We start from the raw sequence: 16,204 nt of genomic DNA on the forward strand, positions 1-16,204 counted from the left end.
GTGGGTTTGACTTCAAGTCAGTTCTGATAAAGGCACACTGAACTGTTACAAAAGCCGGGGAGGCTTTGCCAGCCGCTTGAACTCAGAACCCTGATCCATCCGTACAGAGGAAGAACCCTGTGATACTGATACCACTAGAAGAGTCCAGTCTCCAAAGTAGGGGAAATGGAAACCAAATGCTTCTGCAGTCTTTTGTCACTAGAGGGCAGCAATAGGACAGAAATCAAGATTTCCCTGAAAGAGGTGCTTGACTTTCTAGCCTGATGGGGAGTGATGCTGAGTGGTTCCTTTATTGAGGAGTAGTGCAGTGTCTGTCTGTCTGTCCAGTGCACACATACTTTGGCTTTAGTGTGTGTTAATAGAATTTCTATAAGTTAAAGGAAATCTTTTCCTTCCGAAGCCATTTTGCTGGAAGCTAAAGAGAAAACCAAGATCATTGTAAGATTCACAGCACTTAACTGGCCACACCCAGGTTAAAGTTCTGAGAGATATTTTATTTTGAAACAGTGAAAACCTCCTGCATGTAGTGGGCAACTTCCTGGAGAGGTGTGAGCTGGTTGTCAGTAGTCCCACTTTTTAGAAAGAGTGGGAGAAGAGCAGGGACACATAACCTGTAACTTGGGAAGTTGAAGCTTGCTGCAACAATTTTTCTTAAATAAAAAGATAGGTGCTGGAGAGATGACTAAGAGGTTAAGAGCACTGACTGCTCTTCCAGAGGACCTGAGTTCAATTCCCAGCAACTACATGGTGGCTCACAACCATCTGTAATGGGGTCTGATGCCCTCCTGGTATGTCTGCGGACAGTGATGGTGTGCTACATATATTAAATAAATAAAATATTTTACATAAATAATGAAAGATAATAATGATAATTTAAAAAAAATGACTGTACGAGGTGGTGGTGCACATCTTTAATCCATGTACTTGGGAGGCAGAGGTAGGCAGATCTCTGAGTTTGAGGTCAGCCTGGCCTACAGAATTAGTTTCAGGACAGCCAGGGTTACATAGAGAAACCCTGTCTTAAAACCCAAGAGAGAGGGGTTGGGGATTTAGCTCAGTGGTAGAGCGCTTGCCTAGCAAGCGCAAGGCCCTGGGTTCGGTCCTCAGCTAAAAAAAAAAAAAAAAACAAAACAAAAACAAAACCCAAGAGAGAGAGGGAAGGGAGGAAGGGGGGGTAGAGGAATAGAAGGAAGAGGAGAAGGAAGAAGAAAGAGAAATTTTATAATAGCATGTAAGCCAAATGCCCCAGAAATTCAGAGAGAAGCCATCTTTTTTTCAGGTCATCAAGGTTTCCTCGGATTCTCAGGTATTTGAAACAGCTATGCTATGGGTAAATATAGAAGATGTAGACATTGGCAAGATGCTCTTGGCTTTGGCCACAGTACTGACTCCCCATTCCTGGTCTGGATCACACCTCAATCCCTCTTCCATTCTCTCTACATGCAACAACTTTCCCAGATAACCCCCGGATTGAGCAACAGTACCCTCCCTTGCCTGGCCCGACCTCATCATGCTCACGTTTCAGGGGACCCCAAGACCCTGCCACCCTAGAGGAAGATTTAGAGGGTTGGACTTGATAATGCCCTCCTCTTGGCCCTTTGCAGAGAGATGCCCTAACAGATCAATTGGCATTCGCTAGCACTGGATGAAGAGGCAAGAATGGGCCAGTGAAGAGTGTTTTCATTCCTTTCAATACAGAAATCACTGCCATTTCAAATATCACCCTGAACTTTGACCCAATGTTGTGATCGAAGTAATCATAACCACCAGCAAATCCTAACAGCTGGGCACAGTGACAACATGCCTTAAAGTCCAGGACTCAGGAAGGAGACATAAGAGGTCTGGGCTATAGGCTAATCCGTGCTAAAGTCCTAGCCACTCTTGCAGAGAAAATGGATGAGTATTCCCAGGAAGAGTCCAGTCATGAGGAGTAACCGGCTGATCTTGGCTCTGGTGTGGAACGCACACATTGAGCTTGTCTTTCTTTATACATGCTTCTTTCTGTTGCCCCACCAGATGTGCAGTCACTGAAGGTGGGAGGAACAGCCACTTCCTTGTGGCCAGTTTAAGGTTACTTTGATTAGCAGGCTTTATGTTTTTGTTTTTTGTTTTTTAAATAAAAAATAGGCCTCACTCTCCATCCTGCTGTTCACTAGGTCATTCTCAGCTCTCCAGGAAGCTTATTTGGGAAGCATTGTCCTGTGCAGCTGCAACTGGGCAGCTTTGCAAGTTGCCCATTTGTAGCCTCTATATGAGATTCCCTTAGGACCTCACAGCTTGCCTCATGCTCTTACACCTTGAATTTTTCCACTAAACAATGACCTGTTCTTGCCAACAAATCCCACAGAGGGAAGCAGTGGAAATAGAGGGGAAGGAAGAGCAATCCTACTTGTAATTAGGCAGTTCCACATGGCCTTGGCCAAGGAATGTGACTGTCTTAACTTCCCTTCTCATTCACTTCAAAACACATACCTGTGTAGGGCTTATGGTGCAGGATTTCCTCACAGAGTTACTGTGAAAATTAGAGGACTCAAGGCTGGGATGGGCTAAGTGTACATGGTGCTCTTCCAGGGGACCTAAGTTTGGCTTCTCACAGCCATGTCTGGCATCCTACAACCACCTGTTAACTCCTGTCTCCGCCAGGACTTGATGATGCCTCCGCTCTCTAAGAGCATCTGCACATTTGCACATCGAGGTACATATACATGTAATTAAAAATAAAAACAAAATTGTGTTCCCCTTCCCCCCAAAAAATACTTAGTGAAATGTTCTTGCAAAGTACCCTTTGGGAATATATATGTTTGCATTTTTAGAACCGGTAGCTGTAATTTCTAGCTCTAAAAATCTGGGTTATGGTTACTGCCCACTCTTCTTTTTTAAAGATATATTTTTTATTCATGTTTGTGTTTATGTATAAACCTGGGTTGAGTTTATGTCCACAATGGATGGGCAGGGCCCAGGGAGATCAAAGGGGGCATCAGATCCACCATCACCACCTCTGCCATTTCAGCCATCAGATCATACTTCCCTCTACTCCACCTGACTTCTAGTTTGTCCCTAGCATTTAGCACCAGCAGCCTGCTAACCCAGGTCTCCTTTCACCTCTGACCCTTCCACACCACACCACTCTGCTCCTCTACCATACGCAAGCATGCATTTTCCTGTCAGCTGACTGACTCCTGTGCACCTTCAACCTCAACATCTCACTCTTCCCGGACCTCTGCAGCCTCTGAGCTGAGAGGTTATGGCTGTTCCTGCGCCCCGCCCTGCCTAACCGAAGGCAGACTCAGAGTCACGTCCACTGCTGTAGCTGTGACATTTTACAAGTTGTAGAAACTTGAGCCCTAACTCAGACCTGCCCTCATCCTGTGCCACTCACCTGTGTTTCAACCCAGATAGTGTCACAGGACAGAAGCTCAGTAAACTTTGTATGTAGACTTGCCTTCTATGCTTGTCCCTCAGGGACTCTTCCACCCGCTTAACTCTCTTCCTGCCTCTGTCTACCTGCAGTCCATCATGGAGTATGTTGGAGTATAGCCCAACCTGCATTCTATCCTTGACTACTGGCACCAGCAGGAGCAGATGCTCACAGTGTTAGAACTGTGTAGAGCAGAAGACTCCCCTAAACATGAGCTTGTTTATAAATTACATGTGGGCATGCTCCTGTAAGCTGTGTTCCGGACATACCTAATACATAAAATATAAGACGAGTGGGATGAGAATCTCAGTTTATATTATCATTATTGGTGATGTGTGTGTTTGCACAAGAGTGCATGCAAGGGCCTGTGCCATGGAGCACACATGGAAGTCAGAGAACACTCTTCACTTCAGCGCTCTCCTCCACCCTGAGTCCCAGGGAGCAAACTCACTGAACTATCTCACCCGCTTTATTCTTACTATTTTTACTTGTTGTTTGTTTGTTTGTTTGTTTTTTTAAGATAGGTCTCATTGTATCACCAGGCTTACAGCAAACTGCTGATCTTCCTGCCTCCCCCAAGTAGCACTAACCCAGCTTGTAATGAACCATACCTTGAAATAATTTTTATTTATAATATGAAACCCATCTATGTTCATTGAAATTTCAACTTATGGAATATATCTCATTGTTGAACTGCTTGATTCAAGTATTCAGAATGTTGGATACTTGGGTGTTGTGACTGCCAGAACCTGCAAAGGCGTCGCACCAGACAGTGTAGCTTCAGACTGGGGAGTGCTTCCGTATCAGCTGTGTAGGTATGTGTTCCTCGTTGGCTATGGTGGCACACACCTTTAATCCCAGCACTCCTGGCAGAAGCAGGTGGATCTCTGAGTTTGAAGCCAGCCTGGTCTACATAGTTCCATGACAGCCAGGACTCTTAAAGAGACCCTTCTCAAAAACCATCCACAAAAATAAGATAAAAGACATCATCAGTTCCCTAGAGAACACTTGTCATCACCCTCCTTCCCTGGGCACATGTGTATGCATCCATGCTATGCCATGGAATGTCACTGTGCCCTCCCTAGTTTGCTGAACTCACCAGCTGCTGAACGTCTAGGTGAGGGTCAGGTTCCTTCTGTTGGTGTGCCTGGGAGAAGGGAAGTTCCTGGAGCCTCCAGTTATTTCCACCAAGAAAGGAAGCTTGTGGAATCTGCCTGAGCTCCGATTTAGTTGAGCTACATTGATTCTCATGGCTCCCTGTGTCTTTCACACTCTTAATCAGTATCCTTCTAGATCTTCTGGCTCTTAGGCCATTTCACTTTGGGGTTAAGGGTAGGAAGGACTGCTATCTTCGACAGCTGGAGGACTCAGGAGGCCTGAAAGCCTTTGTCCCTGTGGTCCCTAAAGTTGACTAAGCATTGGTGAAGTTGTGTGTCTCATGTTTCACCTGGAGGCCTCAGGGAATTGACAATCACAACCATGGTGGCTTTTGAGTGCCTTAAATGACAACAGAAAGATGTAGTTTCTCATATTGGATTTAGCCTTGTGCCCTAGAGTTGGGTCTGCAACTTCATTTCTCCTGGCGAGCAAGTTGAAAGATTAAACTGGAGCAATCAATCAAAGAAAAGAGCAGTTTGCCTGGTGTTCTGACTCTGAGATAGGCTTGAAATTCAGTAGGACCTGAAGGCCTGGAGTACAAGCAGCCGCAGTAGCCTCATTTGTTTGTCTTTTGATGTTGTTTTAGGGACAGAAACTTGGAATGCAGTGTACACTGCCCTTGAACTTGCCCTGTAATCCAACCTCCCTTTGAATTTGATGACTCTAAGCTGCTTCGCTCATTACAGTCTCATAGAACAGAAAATGAATACAAAGAGGTGTGTGTATGTGTGTGTGTATACATACATACATACGTACATACATGTACATGGGAATCTAAAGATCAGCCCCTACTAGTATTCCTACATCTTGTTTTTTTACTATGGGCTCTCTTGTTGAAGACTTGCTGATTACAGTGGGCAGGCTGACCATAAATGCCAGGATCAACCTGCCCCTTTATCCCCAGAATTAAGATTACATGTACCCTTTACCGTGCCTGGCTTTTTTTAAATGTAGGTTCTAGGTATCAAACTCAGATGCTAATTAGCAACTGAGCCACCTGTGGTTTTTTATATTGCATGACATCTTAGGATTTCAAGGGTCCACTGCCCAATAAGACTTAGGCATCAGGCTCCTAATGACATAAAAAGCAGCAGCTGATAGCAGCTCCTTTAATGAGTTGCCTAGGTTAGCCAGCACCTGTGTCCCATTCACCTCTCTTCTTCCTGAGCTGAAGTCACCAGGAAAGGGCTGGGCTGGACAGCTCATGCCTGGCAGGGTGAGCATGTCTGTGTTCATGCTGGTGAGTTCCTTCTGTTGGGTGTTCTGCCCTCCAAAGTGGCCTCTGGCCTCTCTTATTCTCCTCTCCAGTTTAAAGAACATGGTTATCCTTACACTGCTGAAGCTTCTTGGAGTTGAGGAACAAATCCTAGCTGAGCTTGGGAGAAAAGAATTATAGTTTAGTACACACTGTTTAGAGATGATGCAGAGCGCTCCACACGGTAACTTAGCCCAGCCTACTCTGTGCTTGTCTTATTTTAATTGCTGGTTTCCGTGTTTGGCTACAGTGCCTCTTCAGAAGACAATGAGGTTTATTCTGTGGGGTCCCTGGGTTCTTCGCTGTGAAGAAACAACTGACAGGCTGGCCACTGCGGTACAAAATAGGAGTTTGAGGACTTCCCTGTAAGCCTCACAAACCGTAGACTCCAGTGTGGACAGGCTGTTTTGTGGGCTTGGGCATCTTTACTTAAGACGTCCAGCCATGATGTGATGACTGACTCACCAGCACCACTCAGAAGTACTGAGTTCTGCCTTCTATTGTTTCCAAGCTACCGCTTCTGGTGGGCGGCTCTGCTGCAGGGTTTTGTTTAGGAAGACAGGATCCACACACCAGCTCCTCTATTCTCCAGCTGTTGTTTATGCCACTTTCCTGGAACACTTACAAGGTCTTTTTTTTTTTTTTTTTTTTTTTAAAGATGGGTTTTTCTATGTAGCCCTGGCTGTCCTGGAACTCTCTATATAGACCAGGCTAGCTTTGAGAGATCCACTTGCCTCTGCCTCCTGAGTGCTGGGATTAAAGGCATATGGTACCATGCCTGGTCACACAATGTCTTTTAAGAACACTTTTGTGCAAGTACAAAACTACTATTTTTAAATACACTTCTGTCTTAGCTCTGTTTTCTGAATGGAATGCCAGTGGGGGGAGGGGGACATCTACGTGGAAGCAATGACACTGAGATGTATGCTGTCCCAGGAGGTCATCTCTCCCCCAGCACCATTGATTACAGCCTCTGGGCCCCATCCGCCTCAGGAGTGTATGTGTTCCTGACTCCCAGAGCTATCCTTTCTATCTCTAAATTACCAGCACATACATGACATATACAGTTAAAAGGTACAAAAGAGGACTGGAAATACACCTCAGTTGGTGGATTGATTGCCCAACTTGCACAAGGCCCTTGGCTCCATCTCAAGCCCAGAATAACCTGTGGAGCCACGTGCCTGTAAGAGACTGGAGAGACGGCTCAGTGGTTAAGAGCACTGGCTGTTCTACTAGAGGTCGTGGGTTCAGTTCCTAGCATCATATGTGGCTTAAAACCAACTATAACAGTAGTCTCATGGGATCTGATAACCTCTTCTTGTGTGTAAATGTTTGTGCAGACAAAACATCCACATGCTTAAATAATTTTTAAGAAAATGTCTTCAAGGAAGAATCAATTTAAGGTAATCCCTCAGCTACACCGCAAGTTCAGGCCAACCAGAGCTATGTGACACCATGTCACCTTGATGAATGCAGAAGGCTTACAGTCAAAAGTCTTGTTGCCTCATTCAGTCCACTCCTGAGTCCTCCACCCACCCGCATCTGTCATATACCTGGAGCTGTTAGTACTGCAGTGTCCTTGCCCCGCTAAGCTGTCCTCTTCCCACTTCCATTTCCCAAGTGCACGTGCTACCAAGGGTGGAGCTAGCATGCGGGTACCTTTGTAAAAGGAATACTCTCAGGCTGGGAAGATGGCTCAGTATGTACAGCACTTGCTGCGCAGGCCTGACAACCTGAGTTCAGCCCTCCAGAACCCACATGGGTTCTGAATGTGACAGCAGTCCATACCTGTCTTTTTGTCTCCTCCCAGATTATTTTGTGTTCATAAGTGTTTTCCCTGCATACATGTAGTAGTGCCACTTGGTGTGGCTGCTGCCCACATAGGTCAGAAGGTATTGGATCCTCTGACTTAGTTCTAGAAGGTCACGTGCTGCTTGTCATGTGGTTTCTCTGTATTTCCCTGGCTGTCCTGAAACTTACTCTGTAGACCAGGCTGGCTTCAAACGTAGTGATCCACCTGTCTCTGCCTCCTGAGTGCTGGGATTAAAGGCCTGCACTGCCACCACCTAGCACAACAAATACTCTTCACTTGAACCGTCTCTCGTCCTCCAGCTGTCTTTCAAATACTTCAATCTCTTCTCCCTCTAATCTGTTTTCCCAGAATGCTCTAATAAAGTCACACATCTATTCATGTTGCCTCTGTGCTTCCTGATGATCTGGTTTCAAGATGAAACTGATAACTAGGTCTCACAAGAGTCTACATGGACTGGTCATGCAGGCCTAACTAGGCCGAACTAGGCCTGCTTACATCATCTGTACAAGCCCCAGTACCCAGCAGCCCAGCTTCATCAACATCTTCAGCCTCGAACCTCAAGTGTCTCCTGCCGCCCCAAACAGGCCCAGTCAGCTGACACACACTATCTTTTCTTGTGCTATTCTGAACAGAGTTGCAATTTTCACTTAGGGATCCTTGGCTTGGTGTTTTCTTATGTTCTTGCTATTAGTACAAGATAGTTTCTGTAAAATAAAATAAAAGGGAATGATGTATGGGTGCACACACATGCTCCCAAGGCAAACACTTTCCTGACTGAACTATCTCCCCAGCCCCGAGGTGGTAACATTTTTAAGTTTGTATTTGTAATGAAGTGAGACCGTGAAAGGCTACATCCATGTTTGTGAATGATAGGTGACAGAAAGAATGTCTTTCTCAGTTCCCTCCTGGTCATTATAACTTAGACTGTTCCTCACTTCTATGTCAAGAGCCTAGCTGGAAGAATTGTGGAAGGGTCAGATCCTAATAGACGAGCCCTCAAACAGCTCACAGTGTTTCACAAGTCTTCACTCGGTCTACTGTGCTGTTTCAAGGGGCTCTCCAGCATTTCAGATCGGTGGGTGAGAGAGACTCTTCTAATGGAAAAGAGAAAACTGGCCTGTGCCTTCTGAGCTTCTGCTGTTGCTCTGTCTTTAGAAACAGTTTTGCTCACTGGGACAGCAGCACTCAGACTCAGAACCCCAAAGAAGTACATTTGACAGACATTTGCGAACAGGCTTGAGTGACACCTGCTTACCAGGAACTGTCTTTGTATCTGTCTTTTGTCCTCAGGAGACCTGTAGGAAGTGTCAGGGACTCTGGAAAGAACACAATGGCCTCACCTGTGAAGAGCTGGCAGAAAAGGATGACATCAAGTACCGGACATCTATGTGAGTGATGCGACAGCAGCTGAGCCTGCAGGGAGCAGAGGCTTCCTCTGCACAGAGGAGTCTTGGGCCCTTAGCCATTCAAATGGTGTATGGTGTCTATGGAAGGTCTGGCTTACATACACTCAGTAAAAGTCAGCCATCTCTCTACTTACTGTCTATCAGTAAACAGCTAACAATAGGTCTTACTGCTCTGGTATTGCTTCTACTGTGTCAGGATACAAGTGGCCTGAGATAGTGGGTAGAATTGCCAACTTCCAGAAGGCAAAAGATTATCGGTAATATTAATAACAGGCACTATGTGGTACTCCCTGTGTGGCTAAGCAAGTTCTACATGTTAATATATGGTAAGACAAGTCACCTGTGCTACCAAAGTCTATTTCTCTCATAAAGAATCCAGCTTTGCCAGACTGATGGGCAATGTCCCGTTAGATCTCTTAGAGATCTGGGTCCTTCACCCTCTGACTGTCGCTCCCTATGTGTGGTGTTATCCTCTGCATAGTTGTGCTTGGGTCATTGCTGCGTTTTTACTTCAGCATAGAAAGGAAGGAAAGAAATAGGTTATTAATTAGGCAGGCAACTTTTCCTCAAATTGGAAGTAATGTAGAATGATGTATACTACATACATGGAGATAGCCCGGCAGTATATGTGGCCTCTAAGTGGATGATTTCACGTCAGTCTTAAATATAAAGAATAGGGGTTGGGAGTGTTTAGGCAGACATTTGAAGCAGTTTGTATTCTCAAGGTCTGCATCACAGATGGGTCCTATTGTCCTCACTTTGCACCTGAGGCAACCCAAGTCACTGGACCATTGTCACACAGGTAATAGTGGCATAGAAGGAACTTGAACTGAGGCACATAGCTTCTGATTGTGCTCTGTGTCATTATAATGACCCCCAGGTTGTACTTGGGGTTCCTTTCAAATGCATTTAAATTAAGGACCTTGAGATGGTGAAATTCTCAGAGTGGACTCGGTTGATTGGGTATTGTTGAACTGGAATGTTTTCCTGGAAGTAGTCAGACAGATGCTGTAACTGGACTTGAAAACGTGAGGACTTGACTGTATACTAGTCCCTTTAAAGATGGAGTAAGGTAGCCCCTGAAAATTAGGAGCAACCCTTAACCTGCAGCCCCCAAAGAAAACCTTGATCCTAAACATCTAGGATCTAACCTCCCATGTGGCCTGCAGACCATGGATGTTTCTCAGAGAGTCTGTGGTTGTTTGAAAATAGAATTCCATTTTGCTTCTCTATAGCCATGGGCACCTCAAGTATGCAGGACCTTCTCAGCTTGGTGATCCTCTAAAGTAAAAGACCACTAGAGTGGACCATCTAATGCAACATCTGTCAGTTCCTGACTCAAAATGGCTCTCTAGCATGCTTCACTGTATGGGGAAGAGGGTGGAAGTTCACAGCACATGTTTGTTTTGGGGAAGTCTTTCTTGATATGGACCTGGCCTCCAGACTACCAGAGCTTTATAGAGATAACACATGCCACTGTCCGATATCAGTGCATTCTAGATCACCTGCCGCTTCTATTCATGGGTCAGATCTGTATGTCACTTGAGTCACAGACTAGTCTATTGTCTTGGTGGATGACAGATAAGATCCTTGTCAGCTGCTATTCTCTACCGTTGGACAAAGGAATAAAAGCATTTTCCAGATCAGTATCTGTGTGCCAGTTGCCAGGAGCTGTTTATTGCTGCAGTAAGAATAGCATCTGGAACAGCAGCTGCAGTTACTCACTACCTGGTCAGCAGTGTACCTGGCACCCCGCTCTCTGCTGCCCATCCTTCTCTACTGGCCACACAGAAATAACTAACCTGTGAGAACCAACATTCTAGGCCTTGAAGTCAGTGGTGAGTGCAGTTTCTGAGATGCCCGGAGGCGTCGGTCCTGTTTTTAGGTAGCTTTAAGGGCTCGCCAGGTAGCCCTTCCTCAATTGACCCAGGGGATCCTGCCTGTTAACAAGTAGCAAAAGGAAGAAAGCTCACGACTGTGTAGAGAGGAAATGATAGGCGATGGTGCTCTGTCTGGGAACTGCCTGCAGGAGACTATTCGGAGCTGGGTGTGGTCACACAGGAGACAGACAGACAGACAGAGAAGACACACACACACACACACACACACACACACACACACACACACACACACACACAGACACACCACCTCTCGAAAGAAAGAAAACCGCCATGTGGAAGGCTGGGGATGTAGCCCCACTGCAGAGCATCCTGAGTTACATGAGGCTTTGGGTGTAGTCGCATGATTCTTCTATGTTCATGTGCTAGCCGCCTGGCTTCTGATGGTGTGACCTTGAAGAGGTAGGGAAGTAAATTAAGCCATGGGGGGTGGGGGCACTACCTTTGGACAAGATTAATGTAGTTCTCACAAAACCAAGGTAGTCCCATCAGAACAGGCTATTTAAAAAGAGTGAGTAACAGCAACCACAAAGAATAGACTTCCACTGAGGCCTGGGTATGTGGCACAGTGGTAGAGCGCTTACCTAACATATGCAGGGAAAAGCAGGAGGACTGCCTAGAGTCCAAAACTAGCCTTGGCTGCAAGGAAGAAGACTGTCTAAATAAGCTGAAAAATTTTAGCCAAAAAAGTCCTCTGCACCTTGGTGCGTGCCTGGGATATCCCAGCCATAGGGAGACAGAGGCAAAGAGAATGATGAATTCAAGGCCAGTCCTACATGGACCCTCTCAACCAAAGAGGAGGGATGACCCTGTGATCTGTTCTGCCTGCTTCCCTGCTGCTATGAACCACCCATCTACAATCCTTACCACAGCCAAGTAAATGTCATTGAACTTTTAGAACTATGAGCAGAATGAACCTCTTCTTTGTTATAGCAATGGGAATCAGAATAAATACATCTTAACTTTGTAATGATGAAAACTGTGGTAGCTTTCTTTGTTATTTTTTTTTATGTACAGATGACATGCTTCTGTGTGTGTATATATATATAACTGTACATGCTTGATAACCAGGAAAGGCAGCAGAGGGCTTGGGATCTCCTAGCGCTGGAGTTTATTGATAGCTGTGAATCACAGTGTAGGCACTGGGGTTCAAACCCAGTGTCTTCTATAATAACAGGTGCTCGTAAGCACTGAGCCATTTCTCCAGCCCCAGCTGCTTTCTTAAAAAATCACTTTCTCTGTCTTATGAAAATATTTAGGCATCCCTTATGAAAATATTTAGGCATCCAATTGACAGTTCAGTTCAGTGACTGCTTACAAGTGTGAGCGTTGAGTGAGACACTCAGCACACACAGATTTCAGGTGCCCACAGTGGAGACACTAGTGAGTGAGTAAGCCCCAGAGTTGTTTTGCCATACTTTGTCTCTGTTGTTCTTGTTTTAAGCCCTTTATATTTTCAAGCAAATCTGTCCTTCCCATCATTTGTTTCAGCCCAAAGTACTTAGCTCTTACTTAGCCTTTGCCGCTGTCATCATTGACAAAGTTTGGCAGTGAGTCTGCCGTGCTGGTTGCCAGATTCACGGTCCTCCAGTTGTTAAAAGAACTTCAATCAGATGAGGTTCATAGAAGGCCTGCTTTTCCCATGAGCTCACCACACAAGCCCAGCTGGCCCCAGACCCACAAGTCCTCCCATCTCTGCTTCCCAAGTGCTGGCTCATCGTATCGTCTTGGTGCCTTCTGATAAAGACAGCTTGGGGGAAACTTTCTGACACTGACTGCTCCCTCCTTGTATTTCCCCTAGCTTAGAGTAAGCTGGGTGTTAGAGTCAGGGGCTCTGTGAGATTGCACAGAGGAGCCAAGATATCCCCCAGTCAGGTACCCCTAAACAAGTGTTAGGCCCCAATGCCTGAGAGTCAATGGCTGCACAGCAAGTAGTTTTCACAGAAATAGGCTAGGATTGAAGAGAGCCATGCACGGTGGCCTACACCTGCAGTTCCAGCACTCAGAAGGTAGAGGCAACAGGATGAGAAATTGTTTGAACACTGTTATCACAGCACCTGGGAGGCAGAAGCCTCTCAGTGAGCTCTAGGACAAATAGTCTGCAAAGTAAGATGCAGCTAGGACTACATAGAGGGCCCATATCTCATCAAGAATAAATGAGTTGTCGTGTGAACTGTCATGTGAACTCACCCGAGAAGGTGTACTGTCTTGGAGAACAGATGAATTTATCAGGGGCTTATAGAGGGTGGGTAAATCCCAAAACAGCCATCCTACCACATCTCCCCCTAAAAGCTATTTCTTGTAGTTGCATAAATGAAGTCCAACCCTTCAGTTAGACCTTCATCCTCTATTCTACTCTTTCTCTCTCCCTTCTTGAAACAAGGGATACATACATATACATACATAAATACATTACATACATGCGCGCATACACACACACAGGAAAGCAGCAGGCTAGCCTTAAACTCACAGAAGGCATGTGCCACCATACCTCTTACACCCCCAAGTCTTTGCAACTATTTCAGTGTGGGCAGAATTCCGTAGAGATTAGAGGGAAGTGGAGGAAGGAGTGGCTGGAATCTCAGGTTAGCATCCTTTGCAGGTTTTCGAAGCTACTCGGATAAAATAGTGAAGGTTGTAATGTTGTTGTGCTCAAAGGACAACATTCTTTGGGTGGGTGGGTGGGTGGGTGGGTGGGTGGGTGGGTAGGGATGGTGGTAATGGTAGATTGAGACAGTTGTCTCTCTGTGCAGCCCTGACTTTACAAGAACTCTGTGTACATTCACCTGCCTCTACCTCCCTGGTGCTGGGCTTAAAGATGTACACCACCAGGCCCGAAGAGGACAGTGTTCTCTAACAGAGCTTCAAGTCTTCCATATTATATTTAGTGAGTTGAAGACCAGCATGGACTAGGAAAGATTCTTCTCTGAAAAAAAAGAAAGAAAAAGAAAACTACTACAGTAGCCCAAGATAGAGGTTATAGAGCCTTAAGGAATAATGACACTGAAGAGGGGGGTGGGTTATGTTTTAATGGTAGTAGTGTGATTTGGTTTTTGTTGGTGTTTGGTGGTGGTGGTGGTAGAGCAGAGCTGGGAGTGGGGGCCGTTGATTTGGGTAGGATCTCTACATGGCCCTCGCTGTCCTAGAACCACTTAAAGTACTAACATACCCAATTTTCAACAACAGGCTGGCCTTGAGCTCAAAGAGATCTCCTGCCTCTGCCTCCTGAGTGCTGAATGAAAGGTGTGTGCCATCGTGCCCAGCAAATTTAAGGTTTCACATGTGAGCACAGAATCAGTCTCAGGACTCACCAGAGTTTTTTCTTATCAAAAAAAAAAAAAAAGAAAAAAGAAAAGAAAAAGAACATACTCAAAGGAAAATGGTGCTGCTAAAAATGGCAGTGTATTTGGAAAAAAGTACACCCTTTGCACTAAAGCAACTATTAGCCCAGTAGGAGCCGCCAGGTCCAAACCTAGGATCTGAGCAGCTTCCCTGTGGATTTTGTTGCAAAGACTTTTAAGACATAGACTGGTTGCAGCAACCTGAGACCTAGAAGGCTGCATGGTTGACCAGGGACCAGGGTGCCACACTTCAGACACATCCTATAAGATTGGAAGCTTCTAGCCGTAGCCATGTAATGATAGGTAAGAGGCAGGCAAGAGTTGGAAGCAGGCTCAGCGAGGAAGAAGAGTGCGGAGCCAGCCGCCAGGCAACAGGACAGCAGGCCTGCTCACTGCCTTCCTTTCTGGGGTTTATCTTTCAGTTCAGCCCTGACCACTAATCATGACCCCACCCAACAGGAAAGATAGTACTCACAGAGAGAGCGTTTAAAAGTCTCAGCAGCTGCCGAGCTCCAAGTAGTCTGGTTTGCAGTTTCCATTTACAGTATTAAAATAGCCAATTTTCAACAACAATTTGCAAGGCATTCAAAGAAACTAGGGGAATGTGGCCTATTCACAAGAGGAAAAGCACTGGACCAGTCTAAAAGTCACCAGGCAGTGGTGGCACATGCCTTTTATCCGGCAGAAGCAGGTAGATTGAGGACAGCCTGGTCTACAAGTGAGTTCCAGGACAGCCCAGGTTACACAGAGAGACCCTGTCTAAAAAAGCCAGTGAGGTGACGATGAGCAGTCGCTAGAGTGGTCGTTGGCATTAGTCATCACTGCAATACTAGTCAAACTGTAGCCACCCCCATTTTTTAAAAAATGAAAATCTATTGTCTTTGTCGGAGAGTAAAAAGAAACCATGGACAGAAGGAACCAGTTCATGGTGAATAAATAAGCAAGAGTATCAGAACAAGACACCTTTAAAAATACAAGAGAGGGGGTTGGGGATTTAGCTCAGCGGTAGAGCGCTTGCCTAGCGAGCGCAAGGCCCTAGGTTCGGTCCCCAGCTCTGAAAAAAAAAAAAAAAAAGAAAAACCATGGTTGGAGAGATGGCTCAGGGGTTAGGAGCACTGTCTGCTCTTCCAGAGGTCCTGGGTTCAATTCCCAGCAGCCACATGATGACTCATAACCATCTGTAATGGGATCAGATGCCCTCATCCGGTGTCTGAAGACAGTGACAGTGTACTCACATACATAAGTTAAATAAATAAATCTTTAAAAAAAAAAATACAAGAGAGTTTCAGCTTCAGTAAAACTATGAAAATGGGGCTGAAGAGATGGCTCAGAGGTTAAGAGCACTGTCTGCTCTTCCAGAGGTCCTGAGTTCAAATCCCAGCAACCACATGGTGGCTCACAACCACCTATAATCAGGTCTGGTGCCCTCTTCTGGCCTGTAGTTGCATACATGCAGGCAGAAAGCTGTATGATGTATACATAATAAATAAATTAAAAAAAAAACTATGAAAATGAAATAACTTATTTGAGCAAGCAAAAGAATGAATCAGAGGGCTAGCAGCGTAGCTCAATTGGTAAAAGGTCTGCTTTGGATGCACAGTGCCCTGAGTTTATTTCCCAGCACTGCATAAAAATGGCCACAGAGGTGCAGGCCTGTGATCCCATACTTGGGATGTCAGAGCAGTTCTAGAGTCAAGCTCATCTTCAGCTAACTAGCACATCTGAAGTCTACATTAGACATTGTCTCAAAAAACAAAGAAAGAAAAGGGCTCAGGATGACTTATGGGCAACAGTGCTGGCTGTTCTTTCAGATGACCCAGGTTTGATTCCCAAAACCCACGTGGCAGCTCTGGAACTCCAGTCCAGAGAGGATCCAGTGCCTTCTTTTCTGGCCTTAGAGGGCACTGCATACACA

At 45.6% G+C, this 16,204-nt stretch overlaps 1 protein-coding gene across 6 annotated transcripts in view; it reads left to right on the forward strand.

Moving 5' to 3' along the window:
• Positions 1-16,204, forward strand: part of Rnf216 (ring finger protein 216) — a 123,300-nt gene that overhangs the window by 83,026 nt on the left and 24,070 nt on the right. For all 6 annotated transcript variants that reach the window (NM_001437315.1, NM_001437317.1, NM_001107122.2 and 3 more), the window contains 1 exon segment: positions 8,935-9,032. In NM_001437315.1, coding sequence (NP_001424244.1) covers positions 8,935-9,032 — 98 coding nt within the window.

Source organism: Rattus norvegicus, chromosome 12, assembly GCF_021556685.1.
Source record: "Rattus norvegicus strain SHRSP/BbbUtx chromosome 12, alternate assembly SHRSP_T2T, whole genome shotgun sequence".
NCBI lineage: Eukaryota > Metazoa > Chordata > Mammalia > Rodentia > Muridae > Rattus > Rattus norvegicus.